Here is a 24,894-nt window from a genome sequence, read left to right as displayed (position 1 = left end):
GCGGGCATGAAGATCTCGCCAAGGTGCAAACTCCGGCTGTCTTCCCGAGGCCCTCAGACCGGGCACCCTGACACGGCCCCACGTCACCCCATCTCCCCGCAGGGGACTCCAGCCGAGACGGATGCACACAGGCTCCTGCAGATCCCTGTTGCTAATTTCATTCAGTCTAAGGAGCGTGTTTGCTTAGCTGTCATTTTGAGGAGGGCGTATGTGTGGGACACGTGACTCAGAAGTGCTGAGCCACGCAGGACAGGAGGGAGTTCCGATGTGGAAGGAGGGAGAGGCCCTGCAACAGGACAGACTCAGGTTTGAATCCTGCCACCTACTAACCCTTCGGCTCCAGGCAAGTCTCCCATCACCTCTGAACCTCGCCTCTGCGACATGGGGACAATAGCACATTCTGATTTCTTAGGGCTGTTGTGAGATCCAAAGAATAAAGGTCATGTGACCATCATGGTTCTGACCCCTCAACAGAAGGCAGGGGCAGCTGCTGTTCTGGTCCAGCTCACTGTTCCAGTTCTGGAGCCCAAGCTCAACTTTCCACACCTGTCACTGCACCACGACACAGTTCACATCGGACATTTCTTTTCCTCTCTTTCACCTTCACAGCCCACTAGTCTCCACGTCCTGCAGGTTCCTCTTTCTTGGCGTCCTGCGTTTTCACCCTTCATTTCTGCATCTCAGACCCTGTCAGGCTCTTGTCTCCTCGTCCTTCAGCTAACAGGCAGTGCCCTGTGGCCTCTCCTCTTCAGTCCTCCGGGGACTAACCTCCTTGAAAAACGCTTTTGGTGTAGCCCCCCCGCCAAGAAGTGTGCCGTGGTCCCCGAAGAGCACAATCCCAAGACCTCACGTGGCCTCACGTCGGCGGGGCTCCCCACCCACCTGATGGAGCCATCTCCTCACATGCTGCCCACACGGGGGTGGTGAGTCCTCCATCCTGGAGAAGCTCCATCACAGGGAGAAGAGGCTCAGAAAAACACGATGGGCAGTAGCCAAGGGTGTGCACTTTGGAGCCTGGGTTCGAATTGCGGCTTGACTGGGTACTAGATGTGCAACTGTTTTCAGGTTATTTAAATCTTAGTGCCTCAGTTTCCTCTTCATGAAAATGGGCCTAACATCACAACACTGAAAGAGATGCCGTGGGCCGGAATCAAGCACCCAGGAGAGTGCCTGGTGCATTGGAAGCTCTGAACAAATCAATGTGACCCATTATTACAGGACAGAAGTGATTCAAGCATCCCATCAGGAAGGGGCACTGCTTTCAGCTGTAGGCAACAGAAAACTGACTCAACTGGCCGGAAAGAGGAAATTTATTTCACGTAACAAGAAGTCCAGGAGAAGGCGACTCAGGATGTGTTTATTTGCTGGCAAAATGTCACCAAGGATGCAGGCTCCCTCCGTGACCATCCTCGGCGTTACAGGCTCCGTCCCTGTGCTGTTTTCCTCGCGACTGTAGGTTATGATTGTCATAGTTCCCAGGCAGACATGAGGATATCCAGGAAAAAAGGAGCTCTCCTGTGATGAGAAAACCTTTCCTGAAGCCCTTAGGCAGATTGCCCTCACAGCTCTTTGGCCAGAAATGTCACTGGCAAGGGAACTTCCCTATGACTGGCTGGGATTAATTAGGACCCACTGCTCAGTGTTGGGAAGGCCAAGACTTGTCAAAGCGCACGGCCATTTGGGGGAAGAAAGAACTGGAAAGACACCTGGGGTTTCTGTTAAGAAGGAAGACGTGTCCTACATTCCCAGTCCTGAGAGTCTGTGATTCTTGCTTCTTCGGGCCACATGTCTTGCTTACACAATCCCTCCTGCTTGGAACTCACCCAGTAAATCTTTGTATGTCAGGGACTGCTGGGGCACCTTCCCACCGTGAATCAAAACCTTGTTCTCGAGGTTTAGATCAAGAACCAACAATTCAGTGGAGGGATTTCTTACCATAACAAATTACCTCCATACCTTCAAAATAAACAAGACAATCCAGACCGCACTTCACTAACTGGCTTCTATCACCTTAGAGCGTCTCCTCACCTCTCAGGTGGGCTGTAAACTCCTGACGGTCAGGGGCCATGAATAAAACTATCTTATTCCATTTGGATCTTCCATGTACTTATGGTGGCCGACCAGAAAGACAGTGCTTAATCAGTGCTCGTTGAATGGAATCTAATCAGAAGACAGTCTTCCGCTGCTCCCTCTGGTAGGGGCCTAACAGGTACTATGCTTGCCAACTTCGGAGACAAAGGGCAGAACAGAACACAGTTAATTTCTCCCCTGAAGCCTGTGGTGCCGGAGAGGAGCTCATATGAGAAACTGTGTGAAGTTGGAGAAGTCCATCTTCTGCCACTCATTTTACATTTTGTCCTTCTAGCTTTTCACTTGCTCCCCTCCCTGGACAATGCTGATGCCACCGTGGGGCACCCTGCCTGATGAAGCCTTGTTTCCATCTCCAACACCCTAGACACAATCTTCCTAATCTATTCCTTCCCATCCCTCTTCCCATTCACATAAAACCTCTCCTTCTAAAGTCCCAATCCCTATGGTCTAGGGGAATGTGGGTTTAAGATTACTCTCTAAGAAACTAGTTTATAGACAAAGTTTTCAGTGTTATCCATCCAGGGCACATGAGAAATTTGGGGGATTCCTGTGGGTGCAAGGGCATGAATATAACACTGGATTCTGGGGGTTGGCCAGTTGGTGGTGGGGTTCTCTTCTGGCAAGACAGCCCTCACTTTTCTTCAAGAAATTCTACAACAATGATTTTTTCCTCTTTCTCTAGTCTAGAACCTTTCAAAGCATTTGCACTATTTGCAGCATCTCTTAAGAAGCTGCTCTTTTGGGACTAAACTTACTTTGAGCAAACACAAGCTTTTATTTTTATTGAAGTATAGTTGATTTACAATATTACATTAGTTTCAGGTATATAACCTAGTGATACAATATTTTTATCGATTATACTTCATTTAAAGTTATTAAAAATAATGGCTACAGGCACTTCCCTGGTGGTCCAGTGGTAAAGAATCCATCCTGCAGTGCAGAGGACGTGGGTTGGATCCCTGGTCTGAGGACTAAGATCCCACATGCCGTGGGGCAACTGAGCCCATGTGCCACAACTACTGAGCCCGCGCCTCATCTAGAGAAGAGAAAACCCTCACACCACAACTAGAGAGAAGCCCGTGAACTGCAACGTGCCACAACTAAGACCTGATGCAGACAAATAAATAAATAAATATTTAAAAAAATAATGGCTATATTTCTCTGTGCTGTACAATATATCCTTGCTTATCTATTTTATACATAGTAGTTCATATCTCTTAATCCTATACCCCTAGCTCACCCCTTCCTCCTTCTTTTTCCCTAATGGTAACCACCAGTTTGTTCTCTGTATCTGTGAGTCTGCTTCTGTGAGCAAACATAAGCTTTAGTGCATTTTACAGATTAATGAGAGATCAAGGTTATTTGAGGAAAGGTCTACTCAACTCCTGACTGTATGTACGGATTTCCTTCTCAGTAAGGAAATTCTCCCACACCTATTCTTTTGATCACCATGGTTGGGACTGCCAGGGACAAAGGAGGAAAAGGACAGAGTCAGATAAAAAATAAACAAAAATCAGTTTGTTTAAATTGTCAGGGAAATCTGCCTTCAGCTAAAGGAAGTTGAACTCAGAACATCCTGTTCTAGTTAATAAAGCTCATCTGCTTCCAGCTTGAACAGAAAAGTAAAATCTTTGCATCCGTGTGGGGCTGCTCAACCTTTTCCACCTTCACTCTCGGCCCCCTGCACCCAGACTCATGGATGGCGGAGGGGTGTCCGCTGTCCTCCTCACACAGCAAGCGGCTCCTTCTGAATGCTAAAGGCAGCATGTAGATCTTCAAACGTCCGCTAAAAAAGAAGCCACTTCCCTCAGCGATTGAAGCCCATGTAATTCAGACACAAAAATAAATGATCCTCAGTGGTTTCCAGGAGTGGGATGGGGGAGGGAGAGATGAATAGGCAGAGCACAGGATTTTTAGGGCAGTGAATACACTCTGTATGATACTTTATTAAGCATTTATCCAAACCCATAGCATGTACAACATCAAGAGTGAACCCGTACGTAAACTGTGGACTCTGGTTCATCAGTTGCGACAAACGTATCCCTCTGCTGGGGGATGTTGGTTGCGGGGAGGCTATGCGTGTGTCAGGGTAGGGGGTGTCTGAGAAGTCTCTGTGCCTTTTTTTCAATGCTGCTGTGAACCTAACACTGCGCTTAAAAAATACAGTCTTTACTAAAAAAACAAAAATTAAAAAGAAAGAAAGATCCTTCTCTCCATCTCTCTGCCCCAAAGTGTTTCAGCGAGGTGGAATCGAGATAAAATTTAACTTATTCCAATTGACATTCCCGTCAAATTATAGCTGAACAACTTCACGCTCTGGAAGGACTCCCTGTGCCCCCATCCTCAGATCTATTCCAGCATCAATTGCCAAGCCCTGGCACCAAACAGTCCAGGACAGACCCTGGACTGCCCAGCTGGTCTGTCTGGGAAGATGCCCACATGTGAGTCAGATCTCTCAGCAAAATGACACTTCTGCAGATAAGCCTGCAAGCTTTTTCTTATCAGAAAGTGAAAGCTACGTGTTTCATCTACTTTTGCATTTTTCTCTCTTAAATGCCAGGAACCTTAGAGGCAAATTTATAGCCACAGGGCTCTAATCTGCTCAAAAATTACAGACTATCAGGGTTGGAGGGAGGCCCCTAGATCCCCTAATAAAATGCTCTTCTTTATAGATGAGGAAATTGAGGCCTAGAAAGGGGAAGGGGTTTATTGCTAAAACTGGGACCAGCACCTCCATCTCAGGACTTCTAGCTTTTTCTGCTAATGCACAGTAGGGCCTGGAAATATCTACTTCTGCTGCTTCCCTCGGATGGTCTTGACTCATTTCTCAATGAGTGACTTTTTAAAATAATTAATTAATTAATTTTATTGGCTGTGTTGGGTCTTTGTTGCTGCGTGCAGGCTTTCTCTAGTTGCGGTGAGCAGGGGCTACTCTTTGTTGTGGTGCGTGGACTTCTCACTTGCAGTGGCTTCTCTTGTTGCAGAGCGTGGGCTCTAGGTGCTCAGGCTCAGTAGTTGTGGCACACATGCTTAGTTGCTCCGCGGCATGTGGGATCTTCTCAGACCAGGGCTTGAACCCGTGTCCCTGCATTGGCAAGCAGATTCTTAACCACTGTACCACCAGGGAAGCCCAGTGAGTGACTTTTCACCAGCCTTTAATCCAGTGGTTTTCAAAGTGTGGTCCCTGCACCAGCAGCACCAGCAGCGCCGGTAACTTGGTGGCTAAGTCAACTCTGAGTTTTTCACAAGCCCTCCAGGTGCTTTTAGTGCACCCTAAAGTTTGAGACACCCTACTTTAATTTGTTAGCACCATCTACCCAATTAACAAGCGGATCAGGACACGAATCAGATCCATCTAATCTCACAGCTCTTTTTCAGCCTGGCTCTTCCTGTGACCTAAAGCAGAGGCTCAACTAAGTTACCTCTGGAGGAACAGAGCTCATTGCAAATCTGTGAACAGGAACTGGAGTGGAAAGTGATTGTGAACTGAGGCAGTTCTGGGGACTGTCTTCCTGTTTTTCCCTCATTCTTTCCCACCTGCCCTGTTCTCTCTCCACAGATCTGTTCCTTCCTATTCTTTTTTTTTCTGCTCCATCACAGCTGGCATTTGCCTTTAGCCTACCATGACCTGCCTCTAAAATCTAAACAATAGCATCCTTTTTGCCCCAATTTCCCTTCCTAACTGGAAAATTCTCTCCATATAACTTTTCCCATTTGTCAGTTCGAATTCCTAGAAAGGACTCCAATTGGCCTAGTTCATCTTTTGAGCCAGGCTGCCCTGGTCACATCCTCACCCAAATGATTGGTCACCTTTGGTCTGATGCTTTTTCCTGTCTACTCAACTACTGACATAGGATGAATTGCAGGTTGGGACATGGGTGACTTCTGTGCAATGATAGAGGCTTCAGGAGGACATTGGGGGGAGGGGGAGGAAAACACATGTGAGATTACTTCTCCCCACCACTAACTGTGAATGAGACATAAGGGAACTTGGCAGTGGGGTTCAACAATTTGGTTGCTGAGGATTGAGCTGGAGATAAAGTTTCTGTTACATTTTCATGACGCTAATCTTCAATACATTGCTGACTGGGGTGGCCTGGAAGATACAGGCTGCAGTTTACCAACTCCTGACAAGTCACAGAAGGTCCAAGCTGGAAGGAACCTCAGAGATCACCCTGTTCAGCAATTCCTCATAAGAATCCCTGCGGAGCTTTTGAAAAATAAAGCTGCCTGGGCCCCACCTCTGGGACTCTGATGTAAAGCTCTGCAGATGCTTTCAGTCACAGCTGCCACTGAGAAATACTGCTCTCACTTGATCTTTTAATTTTACAGGTGGAGAAACTTCAGCTCAGCTCCATAATGTGACCATGGCTCACTTGAAGATCCCACTTCCAACTTGGTTATAGAGTTTGGGTTACTAGATCCTACATAGTTAGAGCTGAAAGTGACCACAGAAACCATGTGATCCAACTCCACCACCTTCACTGGAGCCGAAGGAGCTAACTGACTTGCCTGAGGAGTCATGGCCAGAAAGAGGGTGGCAAGGGCCAGAACCCCAGTCTCCTGACTCCTAACCCCGTGCTCTGCTCACAACACCAAGGCTGGGGGACTACAAGGGCCCGATGGGAAGTGAAGCAGACCCAGTTGCAGACCTGCGCTTGCTCTGCACTAGGGATACTTTCCAGCGGCACAGCTGGAACAGTCTGGCAGAGGAACCTGGGCATAACTGGACGTGGGGCAGGCTCTGGCCAAGGAATCAGCACTTTAGTGCCCTGAGGATGGGGAGGAGGCCGCTGGTCTGATGAGGCTGATCTCTGCATTCTGCCTGCCTCCCAATTATGCTGTGTGTGTGTGTGTGTGTGTGTGTGTGTGTGTGTGTGTGTGTGTTTCTCATGAACTGACAGCTGGGTTGGAGTCCAGACTGCAATGTGCTCAAAGACTGTGTCCTGCGTAGCAGCAGTCTTCTGACTTTTGCTGAGATAAGGTTGTCTCTATTTTCCAGAGTGGCTTTGGTCAAGGTGTCGGCAACATCAGTCTTGTGTGCAGCTAAAAAATGGCTTCCATAGGCATTTAGGAAGCGGACTGGTGTGTAGGGGGGTGTGTGCGTGTGGGTGGGTGGGTGGAGGTGGCTGAAGATGAAAAGGTCCCAGTGTAAAAAAAAGAAAAATGGGGCGAGGGCTCATCAGGCATTGAGAGTGGGAAGGCAGGAAACCCCAAGGGAGTGACTGTGAGCTTTAACCACACCCTCTTATGCGGGTTGGGGAGGGAGAAGAAGAGATGAAAAAGTAAAACCCCTTCAAGCTTGTGAGGAGCTTTATAATTGATAAAGCACATTCACACACTTTTAGCTCCTTTGACCTTCACAACAGCCCCACGAACTGGACAGTTCCTGTGGTCCAGGCTCGGGGATGGGGAGCAGCCAGACACACTTGTTCCTGGGGGAGCTGACCCATTCCCTCTGGACTCCAGCCCGGTGCTCTGACCACCATGGTATCCTCCAGGTGTGTGTGTGTGTGTCCCTCAAGAATACAAGTGTTTGTTTGTGAGGCATCCTGTTTACCAGGGCCACAGAAGCTGGACTATGAATGCAGGAAAAATACAGGGAATTGGCTCTGGGTCAGCTGTGATGTCTTAGACAAGTTAGTCTTAGTTTTCATCTGGGTAAAGTAACAAGCACCTTGTGGGGTTGTTGTAGGGCTCCGAGATCAAGTAGAACATGAAATACCTAACCTGGGCTCCCGAGGAGCCTTGTAAAATTCAATCGATGGTAGCTGTTAATATCCTGTGTACCTGCTACCGGCCTGTGCGCAGAAGCCCATCTTTCTGCAGATAAGAGAGACAAGAGCCCAGCCCAGGGCCAGGGCTGCTGGCTTTGTCCAAATACAAATCTATCCTCAGGTATCTGCCACAGATACCCGCTTCCTACCCTCACCTTTCTAACTCATCACACCCCCCTACTTCTGCACAAGTACCTGCCGATGGATTTGCTAGCTAAGCTCAAGTGCAGATCACTCAGGTCAGGGTGGGTGGCATTTCAGAGGCCTGAGATGCTCTCAGTCGTCTGCAGTTGAGACTCCTGGGTGGGGTGACTGCGTCAGATGACAGACCCTGGGGGAGGGTGCGTGGGGTGGATCACAGCTGCCGAGCACTTTCGAGGGCCATGTACGTGTGGCATCTCACCCAGCCCTCACAAGCAGCCCTGTGAACGGGCATCATTCCCATTTTACATATGAGGAGGCCGAGGGGGTGCTAAGTTAATTGTCAAAAGTCATCTTTTTGAACTGGGATTCAAGGTCAAGTCTGCCTGGCTTCAAAGGCCATCCTCCTTTCATTCCCTGCAAGCTAGCCCTCCTTACCCACATAGGTGGGACCCCACATGGGGGCCGGGAAGTGTTAGGTCCACAGGTGTGTGTGTGCACACAGCCTGGAGCTCGAGAGGACCAGGAGGGTGCGGGCTGGGCTGGTCCACAGAAGGCGGCCTCCTGAAGGGAGAATATTCCCTCACACTGGACAGCAAACCACACCGTACTGGCTTCCTCTCCACATCTGCTCCGTGGTTGGGCTGTGTTCCTCTTGTCTGGCCTCTCCTCTGGCTTTCACTCTTCTGAGTCACACAGTCATGACCTTGGGGGCCTTCATTCAAGCCAGGCTAGCCAGGACGCATGGCGCATGGAGGCACAGGCAGAGGGTGGGCCGGCGAGAGGCAGGAAGGGGCAGAGGGGGCTCCACAGAGCCCAGAACCTTTGTGTCTCATCTGCCCAAGGACGCCCAGGTGTCCTGGCATCTCCCTCAGCGCGGTGAGGCGCTGCAGAGCGCCAGGGGTGCCCGAGGGTCAATTTTATCCTAAGCTGGCTCCGATTAGCTTTGGGGCTGGGGGGAGGGCCTTTCCGAGAGGATTCCTTTGTTGCCAAGAACCAGACAGGAATGTTCATCATTTCAGAAACTGAGAAGGAGCTGGCCCCCTCCGTCTTGGCCTTGAGGCCGTCCTCCCTTTTGTCGCTAATTCACAGAGCCATTCCCCGCCGGGCTCAGGTGACGCTCCGGGCTGGGGTGGAGCCCAAACGCTCCTTCCCCTTCGAAGCAAGGCAGGTACGGAGTCAGCACCTGGAAAGCAGCCAAATGGACACCTGGAGCAACAGCTCAGAATGTCCCACGTCGGATAACTTAACTGGGTAATCACCTGAAGAGGGGGGGAGTCTGTACCAAGAGCGTGAGGGACGAACCCAAGCAGACGCTGCAGCCTGCCCGTGCCTGCCTCAGCCCCACCCAGCCGCGGCCCGGGCCGTGGAGATCGTGCCCTGCCAGGGGAGGCTCTGGAAACGGTATACAGCGACCCGCGCCTCAGACCCCGGGACAGTCAGATCCCAGGAGCTGCAGGGGCGCCCCATCCCGAATGCCCAGCAAACGCGCACAGCCCCAGACTACAGCGAGCAGCATGGTGCGGAGGCTACCTGCCCACTCGCCGGCTCCGGCTGCGAGGGTTTGGGTGCTGGCCCTGCTGGTTATGAGCACACGTGACCCTGGGCAAGCTTTCTCTGTGCCTCGGTTTTCCCACCTACGAATAGGATGATAATAGTACTGTCTCCTGGGGGTGGGGTGGGGGTGCTGTGGTCATGAAGCGAGGTGATCTGTGCAAAGATTTAGGAAGCACCTGGCCTTTAGCAAGCTGTTATTATGATGCTTTTCTCCTGGTTCTCATTCAACTGCAGGTCTCCTGCCCGCACCACCACGCATCTGTTTTTCCATGCCACGTGTCCAGCTTTTGCAGCACCCTCTCTGCACCCACTCAGGGCTGACCTGACTGTCTTGGCGCAAGTGGTTGGCAGGGCCCTGTTGCCCCCCGCCGTGGACCCCCACCCTGCTGCCATGGCCATCTCCATCCCTGACCCATTGGAGGACCACCAGTGAGGCCCACTCCTGAGTGCGAAACAGCTCCCCACGAATCCAACCCCCTTGGGTGGTGGGGAGGAGACCAAGTATTGGGTAGAACCACCGGTCAATTCTCCTACCCAACCCCTCTAGTCTCCTGCTTCACCCACCATGAGGTCCCAAGGTCTTACATTCTAGCGCTCCCCTGGGGGAGGTGGATGTGCTTAGGTCACTGTAGACAAAGACTTTTTGTCTCGATTCTTTGCATTCATCTTTCACGACCCAGCTCAAATGTCATCTCCTTGGTGTGGCTTTCCCTGATTCCCACAGTCAGAATTCTGAACTCACCAACTGCTCATCAGTTGTGATCTCAGACAAGTTCCTTTCCTCTGGCCACCTCAGTTTCCTCATCTGCGAAATGAATGACGCTTTTTCCAAACTAACCTTCTAGGACCTTGGGAGAACTCATTATAAGCCAATGGATGTCAAGGCCTAGCTTCCCTCCCCTTGTCCTCCTTGCCAGGCCAAGGAGACGGGGAGATACCCAAGGCAACCGACTGCCCAGCTGTCTACAACGCCAATAAAACCAAGCCCTTTCCTAGAATGGCCTTCCCGCCTTCTCCACCCGTGGAATTCCTATTCAGCCTTCGAGGACCAGCTCAAATGTCATCTCTTCTGTGAAGCATTCCTGCTGCCCTCAGGGAAAACAAAATTTCCTCTCCCTTGTGCTCCTGTAATCCTTTGTCCCTATTAAATCTCTTATTGCCTTTTAACTTTTCTTGTATTCAACTTATTATTGCTTGCGGTCAGGAAGCACACTCTGTTCTTGGGGGGTAATGTCACCCTTTGTAACATGATGCCCAGCATCCAGTAACTGCTCCAGAATTGCTCATTAACTCGGATTCAGTCTTCGTCTTTCCTGGATTCTGCAGTGAACCCTGGAGGCAAACTCTACCATCACCAGCCTGATACGAGTTTCTCTGACGCCAACAACGTAATTCACCATCTAGTCCACAGAGCCTGTGGGGAAGGGCTCCCACACAGCCTGGGAGTGGGAGGTGGGAGTGGATGGCCATGTTTCTCCATATGATCTCAGCTGCAACCCGGTGGCGGCACTCAGCCATGCCTTAAGGGTTAGAGGACCTCTTCAAGAAACAATGAGTCTGGAAGAGCCAAATGGCATCTGTAGTTACATGTTAGTTCATTACATGTTCGATGATGCAATTTTCTTTGCAAAAATTTAAAAATGCAGGCTATAGTATAACCCTACATTATCAGTCCTTCCTTCCTCCTGCAGTAGTTACTGAAGGAAACAGACCCTAACGTTTATGCCAGGTGCCTGACCACACTATCACATTTTACCTTCACAATGATTACTTGAGGTGAGTAGCATTATTACCTCCGTTTGATAAATATGGATTTTAAGCCTGAGGGAGATTAAAAAACTTGCCCAAGGTCAAGGAGACTAAACCACAGGGCTGACTGCAAAGACCTAGCTCTTTTTTCCTCACTCATTACGCAATGCTACTTTCCTATCTGAGGGTCATCTGCTCGTCAAATGGACTTGATGTGTTTCCTGCCCCCCCCCCAGAAATTTGTTTTCCAGTAGAATAGGCTGACGTGTGAGTAATTAAAAACATAAAGCAGCAAAAATAAAACTGTGGAATAGATATATGTGTAATGCATTGCGGGGGAGGCTGAGAAGGGAGAGATCAGTTCACCTTGGGGCGGATCAGGGAGGGCTGCACAGAGAAGACGACTCTTGGGAGGGGGCGTGCAGGATAACCTGAATTTTGATGGGTAGAGAACGAGGAAAGGAGAGAATGCAGGAGTCTGAGGCAGCGGGGACCACACATGCAAAGGCACACAGAGAATGCCAGGAGTACTTGGGCAAGGAGACTAGAGCAGGGTGGCCAGAACATGGGATTTTTGAGGACGATCAGAGCTGTGGCAGGCTTAGCTTTGTCAAAGTGCTGGACTTGTTTCTTGAAGCCCCAAGGGGCTGCTGACAGCCTCAGAGGAAGGAAATGACATGACATGCAGTGTGCAGAAGGGAGGATCTGCAAGGACCATCTCTGAGTAGGAACTGGGAGGTAAACAGGGTCCAGCATCCTTCAGAAATATACCATCAGCTCCAATGTTCTCTGCCAGTATTGGTTTCAGGGATGAGAATAAGGGACCAGGAGTCTCTCTGCTGTTGACGGAGGCAGGCTGAAGACCAGAACTGCTTGGGGGCCTCGGAGCACTGCCCAGTGTACCCCACCCCCACTCCCACGCCCCCAGGAAGGCAGAAGCACGGCTGCCCTGGGTGACGAGGACGGGTCTGCTGCAACAGCTGGACACCCCCGCCCAGACGAGGTGTGACACACTGTCCTCTGCCAAGGGTAACCCTGGGGGATCCCCGGGCTCGGCCTGCAGCGCTCCTCCCAAATGCTGGCTTCAGAACCGGAAGACCGTTTTTCCAAATTAACAAAAGATGCTCTAGATCCATGATTACATGTTCCCCACCTAGCGCATGATTTATAAACACAGATTTATACATTCTACGTAAACATAAATCACACATCTGTGCACAGTATGTTGCAAATGTACGTATTCTAACACAGACTGAAACAACGTTCCGTGACATATAATAAATCCAGGAGCTCTTTAATCATCAGGGCTGGAACTATGTGTTGATAATTACCTTGCACTGAGGACTTTGTAAAAATACTCCCATTTTTTCTTTTAATTTTTAAAAAATATATGTGCTGAATTCACCTGATAAAAAACAGGTGACCTCTTTAGAAAATTGCCCCCAAATTCTTTGGCTCTGAAAGAAAATGCAGTGCCAAATTTTTGCTGAATAAAGGGACATTTTGAGTGGAATCTGAGTCACGCCCAAATGAAGGAATACTGGTTCTTTGAATCAACAAAAGAATTCAGTCTCGGGCTTCCTAGGTGGCGCAGTGGTTGAGAGTCCACCTGCCAACACAGGGGACACGGGTTCGATCCCTGCTCCAGGAAGATCCCACATGGCGCGGAGCAACTAAGCCCGTGCGCCACAGCTACTGAGCCTGCGCTTTAGAGCCCGTGAGCCACAACTGTTGCACCCATGTGCTGCAACTACAGAAGCCCATGCGCCTGGAGCCCATACTCCGCAACAAAAGAAGCCACGGCAATGAGGAGCCCGTGCACCACAACGAAGAGTAGCCCCCACTCACCGCAACGAAAAAGAAAGCCCGTGCACAGCAAAAAAGACCCAACACAGCCAATAAAAAAATAAATAAATTTATTTAAAAAAAAAAAAGAATTCAGTCTCTGGTATCCAACACTCCATTAATTCATTGGCCCGAATTGGCAGGAGAGCTGTCGGCACTTTGGAGATGACCAGAAAGGCAGGATTTGGAGAGGGAGAGGGAGGGAGGTGGTAGGCAGATAAGGAGAGAAAAACAATCTGAAACACCTCTCAGCCCAACTCTGAACAACATGGTGGGCATTTGTTATTCGCAGGTGGAGAAGCTCTGAAATCTAGCTAGATACTCTCTCAGCTCATTTCTCTGCACATGGGGTCATTTCCCTGAGCAAGGGCTTAACATCAAACATCTCCTTGGGCCGCTGCCCCGACCAGGAAACGTCTCCAGAGTCCCAACAAGCAGGGCCAGCGGGAGGATTGCTCCCCCCCCCCCCCGAGACAGTCCCCACCGAGCCCTCGCCCCAGGACCACTCACCGGGGCCTGCGGAAGGTCAGCCCGTAGTGCTGACAGGCCAGCCCCACGGTTGGTGTGTACACGATGGGCATGAATGTCTCCACGTCTGACGTCAGCACTCGGTAGAAGAGCTTCTCGTTCCGGTCTTGGAGCGTCATAAGAATGATGTACCTTGGGAGGGGAGACAAGAACCAAACTGATCACACGAGCACCACCTGGAGCAGCACGGAAGGCCCTTGATGCAAAGACCAAGGGCTCCCACCAGCTACGTACAATTGCACCTTCACAGGCACGTCACCATCTCCTCTGAGCATGGGTCTCATCATGTGTGAAATGTGGAGAATAGTACCTGCCTTATGGTTCTTATTATCATGCACAGGGTAGGTGCTATTCTAAATATTTTTATTAACTCATTTGACATGGGGAACATGCCTCCTAATGACTTGGAAGGTGGGTACCATAATTCTGGCTATTTCAGAGACAAGGAGAGCAAGGCACAGAGAAGTGAAATAATTCACCCAAGGGATTTGAACCTAAACAATCTGACTCCAAAACCTGTGCTCTCAACCATGGGGCAAGATGGTTAGTAATGTTATTATTATTATGTGGACATTAATGAATGACAACAGAATAACAGCATTCTGGGGCTGGGTAGGGTCAAGGAAAATACTGGGCGGACCAGTGATGTACAAAGTGGCCTTTTCTACCACACAGGGCTGGTTCCCAACACAAGCAGAGTTCACAAGTGGTTGAGTACCTAGCGATCTCAGGAAGCATGTTCCAAAAAATATCTCTCTCTTACCTAGTTCCTGAAGCCTGAAATCACTAAGTCAGGAAAAGAGACTTTCATTCACACTCCTAAAAAAGCAAAAAAAAAAATCTGGGAGCAAAAACCTAGGGACTGAACTTCTCAATGAGGTGTACGTGACTGCTGCGATCACAGACTTTCTGGACAACAGTTTGGGAGAGCTAATGAAGGCATGTGAGGCCCTGGCATGGAGTGGCGATAGAGATGCTCTGACAGGGGAAGGATCCCTGGGCATGGCGTCAGGGTCCTGGGTGTGAATCCCAGCTCTGCTGTTCACTAGCTGTGTGACTGTGAGGAAGTTTTGTGACTTCTTGGGGCCTCAGCCTCTTCTTCCTCATGAAAGGCACTGGTCCAGGACTAAAAACTGTGTTTCAGAAGGCACTGTTAGGAAGGGGGGGTTTATGCTTAGAATAGCCAGGATCTCAGCTCAGCACCAGCGTAAGGACTCCTTTACTCAGTAGCCATTGGTACACATCTCTTCTCAACTCCGCATTCAGTGATGTCAAGTTGGTAAGTTAAAATTGGCCATGGTGGGAGGATTTACACCATGGAAACCGGCGAATGCTCTAAACCCTCCCACCCCCGGCCCCAGAACCAGTTCTTAAACATTTACCAGCACACCACCACCCTTACCCATAAGCTGGGGCACCTCTTTAGCAGTTCCCCTTAGACACCTGCTGGAATGAGGGACTCCGGGAAAGAGTGGGTCAGCGGAGGCACCAGAGCGAGCCTCAGGAGCCAGCCCCCTAGAGCTCCTGGGGTCAGGCACAACCCCTGCCCCCCAAGCCTGGCACGTCCTTCCAGGCATGTACGTGAGCTGCAAAGAACTGGAAAGGGAAGGATTTTTTTTTTTAGGGCTTAATATCTTTAGGAAAGAGGATTTCACTTTGGACTTCAATTCTTCTTTGCAAATTTAACAAAAAAGAGAAGTTCAGAGTGTTCAAAGTCAGGGCGTGTCTAATATTGTGAGCTGGAATCATTGTGTACTTTCTGGTTTGCTCTGCAGGGTGACGAGGCTGGCCCCAATCTGCGTGGGATAAACAAGAGGGAGAGAACGTGTGGCTTGGGCTGCAGCACAGCCTTGGAGCGCGTGTAAGCGCTGACCGCAGCGGTGAGCGCCGCGGGAGCAGGGGCAGAGCGGAGGCGGCACAGGCTTCCCCACCCACTACCGCGCAGAAGTGACGGATGGCATTGGGGTGCACAGGAAGAGCATGACAAGCGGCCGAGCTCTGCCCGGAGGTGGCAGTCACACCCTCAAAGACCCAAAGTCTTGGCCACGAAACTCTATGGATAGGTAAGGGGAACCCTTGTCTTCTCCCTACATTTCTGCTGGAGCCCATAGCGAGATGACACATTCATGTACCAAGCGCTTACATAGTGCCTACTATGGGCCAGGCACTGCTCCAAGCGCATCACAGATTACTAAGGCATTTAATCCTCATCATGACCCTAAGAGTTAGACACCACTGATAGACTCAATGTGCAGATGGGGAATGACCCAGGGAGGCTAAGGAACTTTTGCTGTTAAGTGGTAAAATCAGGAATTGAACTCAGGCTAGTACTAGAGTCTAGTCTTGCAACCACTAAGCTTCAACGCTTCTAAGCTAAGGTGTCTGAGAGAGGTTGAAAGCACAGACTCTGGAGCTAATGATCTGTGTTCAAATCCTGGCTGTGCCAATTCATAGCCATGTGACCTGCGAGGGCACTACCTTCTTTAGCAAGACGGATGAAGCTGACCCTGTGATCCCCCATTGGCTCTTCACGTCTACGTCCTCACTGGGGAGGAACCGGAGGGGCACTAGGGTTATTGACCACTCCCCCCAAACTTCCAACACATGACATCCCAGGTCCTTCCCAAGGCACCCCTGTCCACGTCCCCTCTTCGCCACCACATTCCCCTTATTCCAGGAACCTGGGCCACGTACCACTTCCCTAACACACTTGTCCCTGCATTTTTGCTCTGCTCCTTCCCACTGAGTGAAATGCCCTCCGTGAACCCCACTGCTGAATGCTGAAGTCCTGCTGGTGCGTCCAATAGGCTGCACCTGGCTGACTCTGATTCCATCACTTCCCGGAGGCCCACCCAGATTCCACTGGTTGGAATTCAGGCTCCTTCCCTGTCCTCCCAGGACACATGGACTGTGCCTCGATCATACCAAGTCCTGTCCCTCAGGGACACCATCACCCTAGGGAAGGCAGGGCTGGGCCTGGGATCTCTTAGGGCTCTCAGCCTTTCCTAGCTAGGGAGTATCCAGAAAACCCTCTGTGGACCACAGGAAACAGACAGCTGAGCCGGGGGCTAGGGTCGAGAGCAGACTTTCGGTACTAACTTGTCCAGGTCACTCTGCTGCCGCTCATAGTATCTCATGATCCGGAGGAGCTGGACGTCCTGGCTCAGGAAGCAGGGCGGGATTAGGCCATGAATCCCAAGCTGCAGCCTTTCTTCAAGTGTAAAGGCCATGCCCTGGGGAGAACAAGAAAGAAACACACACACACATAAGTGCACATGCAGGAAACCAAGAAACAGAAGACGTTCCATCCACAGAAAGGCCAAAGTCACTGTGACTCCACAGGAAGGGCCCTGGACTCAAATCCCACTTCTGCCATTTAAGGAGTGGGGCAATCTGTGCCAGTTATCTTTTTTTTTTTTGAAGATTTTTTTGATGTAGACCATTTTTAAAGCCTTTATTGAATTTGTTACAATATTGCTTCTGTTTAATATTTTGCTTTTTTGGCCATGAGGCACGTGGGACCTTAGCTCCCTGACCAGGGATAGAACCTGTACCCCGTGCAGTGCAAGCAAAGTCTTATTAACCACTGGACCTCCAGGGAAGTCCCTGTGCCAGTTATTTTAATTCTTTTGGGCTCCAGCTTCCTCTTAGAAAAACATGGAAAATATCTATATCATAAGGGGTTTTTTTGGTTTATTATTTTTTAATATATTTTATTTTTAGGACAGTTTTTATATTTACAGGAACATTGAGACGCTAGTACAGAGAGTTCCCATATATCTCCTCACCCAGTTTCCCCTGTTATTAACATCTTCCACCAGCATGGTACATTCGTTAGCGGTAATGAATCAACAGGGATACACCATTATTAAGTAAAGTCCATGGCTTATTCAGATTTCCTTAGTTTTCATCTGATGTCCTTGTTTGGTTATTCCAGGGTTCCATCCAGGACCCCGCATGACATGAAGCCATCATGTATCCTGAGGCTCCTCTTGGCTCTGACTTGCCTTGGTTTTGATGACCTTGGGGCATTTTGGGGAGGATGGGTCAGGTATTGTGCACACTGTCCCTCTACTGGAACTTGTCTGATGTGTCTCTCATGACTGTAGCGGGGTAACAGGTTTTGAAGAGGAAGACCACAGAGGTAAAGTGCCACTTGCATCACGTCAGATCAAGGCACACACTAGCAACAGGACCATGACCCCCTGGCAGAAGCAGTGCTTGTCAGGTCTCTCCTCTGTAAAGGCACTCCTTTCCTGGAATTCCTCTGCATGGGATGTTTGTCTCTTATTTGTTCATTCAATCATTTATTTACGTTAGAATGAACTCATGGATATTTGTTTTATACTGTCTTATAATCCAATACTGTCTTACTTATTTTTTTGCTCAAATTGTTCCAGCTTTTGGCCACTGGAAACTTTCAGTTGGCTTGGAGTCCCTTTAACTCCCATAATTTTGTGTGTTCCCCTCCTCTCCTCTCCCTTGCTCTCCCCTCCCCTCCTCTCCCCTCCTCTCCCCCCCTCCTCTCCTCCCCTCCCCTCTCCCTTCCCTTCCCTCCCTTCCTTCCTCTTTTCCTTTTTCTTTTTTTTTAGTTAGTATTTCTTACTTCCTGGCACTACAAGGTGCTCCAGGCTCATCGTGTACATTGCTTGCCCAAGTCCTAGAATCAGCCATTTTTTTCAAAGAGGCTGGATTCCTTTTTGGAGCATGGTATTAGAAACCATGATCTGGGTTCTACTTATATCTTGTGCTCCTTGCTACTGGCATTGCATTTTTCAGTCCCTCTCTGCTGGCAGAGCAAGGTAATGAATCTATACTAAGCTAAATATCAGTTGATACTAATGGCTCTAACTCTCACCCAGTACCACATGGATCATTCCAGCCTCATCACCTTGCTAGTCTGTGAATTCCGGTTCCAGGAGTGAGAGACGTAGCTTCCACCATCTGCCATCCATATGCTTAATTACTCACTACTGGAATAGAGATGCAGTGGTATGTTATTACTGTTTTAATCTGCAACTCTCTATCACCCTACGGCAGTATAAAAATTGTTAACCTGTACCGCAATGGGAAACAACTTTATGAACTAGAGTATAGTGCTTATGTGTTATTGCTTTTGCCTTTAGTCTTACAAACTCCACTCACTTCCAAAGTCACTTGGGTCAGCACTTTTCTTTCCACCCCCCTCACAGAGGTTGTAGAGGTTGTATCACATATTTGTAATACAGTTAGATTCTCTTATCACAGTCTGCATTCCTTCCTGGGATCCTCCAACCTATTAAATAATTTTTTTTAAAAATCTGGATATGCTAAGGTCCATTGTTTGTACTGTAAAGTTCCATGAGTTTTGACAAAGGCGTGATATCATGTATGCATCATGATAGTATTGTACTATATTACAATACTATACAGTTTCAGTGCTCTAAAATCCCATATACTTTACCTATTCATACCTCCTCCTACTCCCTGAAATCTTGGCAAGTACTGATATTTTTTTTAACTGTCTCTACAGTTTTGCCTTTTCCAGAACATCATACAATTGGAATCATACAGTATGTACCCTTTTCAGATTGGCTTTTTTCACTTAGCAATAAGCTCATGAGGTTCATCCGTGTATTTTTGTGGCTTGATCACGCATTTCTTTTTTATCGTTGAATGACATTCCATTGTCTGATGTACCACAGCTTGTTTCTCCATTTACCTATTAAAGGACACCTTGGTTGCTTTCAGTTTTTGGTGAATATAAATAAAGTTGCTATAAACATTCATGTGCAGGCTTTTGTGTAAACATAAGTTTTCAAATCAGGTGAGTAAATACACAGAAGCGCAATTGCTGGATCATGTGGTAAGATTATATTTAGCATTTTAAGAAACTGCCAAACAGCTTTCTAAAGTGGCTGTATCATTTTGCATTCCCATCAGCAGCAAATGAGTTTCTGTTGCTCCACATCCCCTCTAGCAACTGGTATTAGTTTAAAAAATGTAAGTTATTGTAATAGTTACATTTTAATTTGTAACTCCCTGTTGACATATGATGTTGAGCATTTTTTCATATGCTTATTTTTCAATTGTATATCTTCTTGGTGAGGTACTGTTTAGATCTTTCACCTAGTTTTTAATTTTTTTTTTGTTATTGTTGAGTTTTAATATTTCTTTGATCTACAGTTTTAATGCAATCTCAATCAAAATTTGAATGGCCTCTTTTGCAGCAACAGGAAAGCCAATCCTCAAATTCATATGGAATAGCAAGGGGCTCTGAACAACCAAAGCCATTAAAAAAAAAAAAAAAGGTTTTGAAACTTAACATAAAACTATGGTAATCAAAACAGTGTGGTGCTTTAAAAACAAACAAACAAAAAAGATGCCCAGTGTAGTATTGGCATAGGTACATATAGATCAACAGAATAGAATCACAAGTTCAGAAATAAACCCATACATCTATGGCAAGCTGACTTTTGACAAGGATGCCTATCCCATCCAGTGGGGAAAGAATAGTTTCTTCAAGAGATAGAGCTGGGACAACTGGATTTCCACATGCACTAGAACGAAGCTGGGCTCTTACTTTACACCAAATACAAAAATTAACTCAAAATGGATTAATAGCCTAAATATAAGAGCTAAAATCATAAAACTCTTAGGAAAAAACATAGGGGTAAATCTTGGGTTTGACTATGGATTCCTAGATATGACACCAACAGCACCAGCAACAAAGAAAAAATTATATAAATTGACTTCATCTAAAAACTTTTGTGCATAAAGGGACACACAAAAAGAAAGTGAAAAGACGACGTACAAAATGAGAGAAAATATTTGGAAATCAAAGGTCTGATAATGGTTTCATATCTGGTCTATAAGTAACTGCTACAACACAACAAAAACCCAAGTTAAAAAATGGGCAAATGAACAGACATTTCTTCAAAGAAGATATACAAATAGCCAATAGCATATGAAAAAATATTCAGCATCATTAGTCATTAGGGAAAGTCAAATCAAAACTACAGTGAGATACCATTTCACACCCACTAGGATGGCTGTAACTAAAAAACAAAAAAGCAAACCAAAAAAATCCCCAGTAAATAACAAGTGTTGGTGAGGATGTGGAGAAACTGAAACCCTTGTACACTGCTGGTAGGAATGTAAAGCGTTGCAGCCTCTATGGAAAAATGGTTTAGCATTTCCTCAAAAAGCTAAACACAGAATTACCATATGACCCCAGCAATTCCACTCCTAGCTGTACACCCAAAGGAACTGAAAGCAAGGACTTGAACAGTTACTTGTACCCCAATGTTCACTGCAGTGTTATTCACAATAGCCAAAAGGTGGAATCAACCCAGCTGTCCACCAACATGTGAACAGATAAACAAAATGTATATATGTACAATAAAATTTATTCAAACATAAAATGAAGTTCTGATGCTTGCTACTTCATGGATGAACCTTGAAAACATTATGATACAAAAGGACAAATATTGTATGATTCCACTTATATGAAATACCTAGAATAGGCAAATTCACAGAGACAGAAAGTAGATTAGGATTACTAAAGGCTGGGTGGTGGGGAAGTGGGTGGGTGAGTTATTACTCAGTGGTTACAGAGTTTCTGTTTAGGGCAATGAAAAAGTTTTGGACATGGATAGTAGTGATGGTTGCACAACATTATGAATGTACTTAATGCCACTTAGTTGCACACTTAAAAATGGTTAAAAAAAAACCCAGATGTTGTTACATATATACTTTACTACAACTTAAAAAGTTAATAATGGACAAAACCATTGAATTGTATACTGTGAGTGAATTGTGTGGTTATGTGAATTATAACTCAGTAAAGCTGTTTTAAAAGAATTCTTTGCATATTTTGGATGCAAGTCCTGTATCAGACATGTGTTTTGTAAATATTTCTTCCAGTATGTGGCTTGTCTTCTCATTCTCTGACCAGTGTTTTTCACCGAACAGCATTTTCTGGTTTGGGCGCTGGCAGGGAGAGATAGGGGACAAGTAGGATGTCATGGAATCTACTCCCTGGCCTGGTTAAGCCCTCTGGAGACAGTGTCTGCTGGCAGAAGTTGCAAGAACTGTTCTTATAAGGGCCACCAGGAGACATGGGGACCCCAGCGGCCCTGCCTTTATATTGAAACGATAAGGCGCAACACACTGTGAGAAAGAGACAGCTTTTCTGTGCAGAACTCTGGGTGGCTCTGCTGAACGAGGGCTGCCCAGCACTGCCTAGAAGTTCCTGGTTGAGGCTTCCTCAGCTTCCCCAACCTTCTCACTGTGGCAATGGCCACGTGGCGAGCCCCGGAGTGGCTCTGTGGGTGGCAGACATCAACAAGGAAGGGGCCAGAATCCCCATGGGGGGATTGTGTAGGGGGCTGAGAACAGGTTTTATTTAACTAATTAATCAATACTGTTAATATGAGCCCCGTTATAGTCAAGGCTGATGATACCTGGGGCAACTCTGGTTAAGCCCTCTATTCACAATGAGCCTCAAGTAACGCAAGGTTCCTCTAGAAGAGAAGGCTGTGTGGGTGATTAGTGAGAGCCAAACGACAATGCTGATGGCTGTCTAGGTTCCCCAACTCCCATTGGGAAGGGAAACTTGAAAAGGCAGGGAGCATCAGCTCTCCTCATTCCCCCACCCGCTGAAAGACAACTCACCTACAATTATTACAAGTGCCTTTCCAGCGAGTTTAATAGTGACAGGGCAAGTCGAGCCCACATGCTGATCATCCCGCCCAGCTGCTGCTATCATCAGCTCTAAGAAAAGGACTAATAAACACCCAATCTCATGCCATCCTCAACACCTTGTGAGGACGCTTTGCAACATCTACTGTACAGATGAGATGGCTGAGCACAAGAGGTACTCAGCATAGGACGGTCCTGAATTTGCATAGCTATTACCCCATATTTTATCACTTCTTAAACCAGGATGCAACTTATAACCAGTAAGTTCATTCAGTGTGATATTTTTTTTTCCTAATGATTTCTTTGACTAGAGGCAAGTGACAACGAAGATTTGATCACAGGTTGCATTTTTGCCACTTATATACACCCTGCCAGGACCTTGCTAAGATAGACCTCAGAAAATGTGAGGTGGGATGAAAGAGGAATGGAAAAAAAGAGAAATAGAGGGAAAAACGTAAATAAAAGTTAGGCTCCTTGGCTATTCCCAATTTCCTCTTCATTTTTGTTTTGTAATTTGGGAATATCTGAAACTACAAATTCTGGCTCCTATTATGTTTTTACAAAGTAACAACGATGACTCAGCTTATGAAAATCCTGAGGAATCGTTCTTCCTCTCAGAAGAACTGCTGGAACTGTAAGAAAGACCTATCTTAGGATAGGCTCGACTCTGTTTGAAAGTATGACTCACGGAGACTTTGCAAAGTACTCTCCACACATAAAGTTCCCAACGTTTTCTTCACCAAAGCCCAAAGTCACCAATGCATACATTCCCTAGGCTGAGTACCAGCTTTGCAAGTGTGGTGTGACACTGAGGTCCCTGATCCTTTGGCAGGAAACATCTCGCCCTGGAGACTGAATACTTGCACCAAACACCGTTAAGTAGGTAAGTCTTCACTGGCTTGGTAAAGACTGGGATTGTGTCTCTTTGGCCCCAGGATCTCAGGCAGGTCTGGGCATTTAATTATGATGTCATCTTTGTTAATGACCACTGTGGCTTTTAATAACAGTCCTCTTCTCTCTACAAGGCTAAGTGTTTCTCTTGGCTGACTGCCACCAACTTCTTTTGTATTTCAGGAAAAAGTATGACTGTTTAGCAACTGGTAATTTCAGGGATTAAAAAACTACTTCTAGAAGATTCTTGTCATCCTGAAGCTAATATTAAGGCAACTTCAGATTTACAAGTTTGCAAAGCAGACATGCAGGTACTTTAGCTTTACCACGGCTTCCAAAATAGAGTAGGCACAAGACGATTCAATAGGGTGTAAGGGGAAAGTATTAGAACTTACATTTCTCTGCAAAAGAAATAAACTTTGGTAATTGGCACTCAGGCTCTTGGTCAAGTCACAATTCCCATAAGGTATACCAGGAGTCCTAAGGTAAGAGTAGGGTTTGTACAACATGGAGGAGTTGACAGTGGGGGTCCTTATTCATTCTTACTACATTGAGAATTTACAGTTTCTGTATGCCTAGTTAAATAGAGTTTTGGGTCATATTATTTAGTTTTAACAAAGTCCTCAAAATAGGATAAGTGGCTTTTGAAAAATGCCTGATTCTCATAGCAGAGAGCAACATTGTGGTGCTCAGCCAGGACATACCTGTAGGGACCTACCAGTTGTGACTCTTGTGAAATATCTGAATTGCTACAGAGCCACTACTCTGACTACTCCCCCCAGTCAGGTTCCCCTCCCAACCTGCTCTGGCTTCTCCCAGGGAACCTTTGGAACTTCCCCAAGATCCAACAACCAATGGGTTAATGTTTGGCAAAGCAGGTGGCTTCAAGATCCTGCTCTAGCACTAAAGGTCTGGGACTGTTTTGATTGGCCAGTGTCTACGCTGTAGCAGCACGGGTACTGGCACACAGGAAGTGCTCGGCGAATGCTCGCTGTTCTCCTTATTACAATTACTATTTGTTCATGGGGCAGGGTGACACAAGAGAGCTCATTAGCAACGCATGAGTTAAGCCCTGAAGTCAGGGGCTCCTCTGGCAGAAGGGGCTGGAGGAACAGGGGCTGAAGTAACATCGCCACCTCCAGCATAACCAGTTGTTCGATGGCCCAGGCAAGGCTCCTGCCTCTGCAGCCCCATGCACACTCCCTGTCCCCCCACCCCTACCCCAACAGGCGCACTCACTCTGGCTGCCATGCTCTGATTCACATAGGGATCCCTGCCCACCATGCTCTGACCGCTTCCCTCCTCCATCTTCCAATCCCCAGTCGAGGCTGCCTCCTCCAGGAGGCCTTCCCTGATACTCCATCTCATACAGTTCTCCCCCTTCTCTCAGAGTCAGTGTCATATACAGTTCAGCACATGAAGGGCATTTCCTGTTTGATTTCTTGACCATTAATGACTAGATAATACACTCGGGGTAGTGGGAAGCAGACACTTGGAAGCAGCTAACACAAGTAGTACAAAAATATCCTCACCAATAACAAGAGCAACCGTTAGCTTTTGCTAAACATCCACTTGGTTGGGTCAGGCACTGAGACAGGCACTTCATACTTGTTATCTCGTTTAACCCTCATAG

At 47.5% G+C, this 24,894-nt stretch overlaps 1 protein-coding gene across 4 annotated transcripts in view; it reads right to left on the bottom strand.

The window, feature by feature from the left end:
* The window catches only part of ME3 (malic enzyme 3), a 180,206-nt gene that overhangs the window by 83,984 nt on the left and 71,328 nt on the right, over nt 1-24,894 (bottom strand). For 3 of the 4 annotated variants that reach the window (XM_057750048.1, XM_057750051.1, XM_057750050.1), the window contains 2 exons: nt 16,788-16,921; nt 13,671-13,820 (listed from right to left, as the gene is read on the bottom strand). In XM_057750048.1, the coding sequence (XP_057606031.1) occupies nt 13,671-13,820; nt 16,788-16,921 (284 nt within the window). Of the gene's footprint in view, nt 1-13,670; nt 13,821-16,787; nt 16,922-18,579; nt 18,662-24,894 lie in introns of all 4 variants that reach the window. The other variant, XM_057750049.1, reaches the window with a different exon arrangement.

Source organism: Hippopotamus amphibius, chromosome 9 (genome assembly GCF_030028045.1).
Source record: "Hippopotamus amphibius kiboko isolate mHipAmp2 chromosome 9, mHipAmp2.hap2, whole genome shotgun sequence".
NCBI lineage: Eukaryota > Metazoa > Chordata > Mammalia > Artiodactyla > Hippopotamidae > Hippopotamus > Hippopotamus amphibius.
This window is presented reverse-complemented; position numbering and strand designations above follow the sequence as displayed.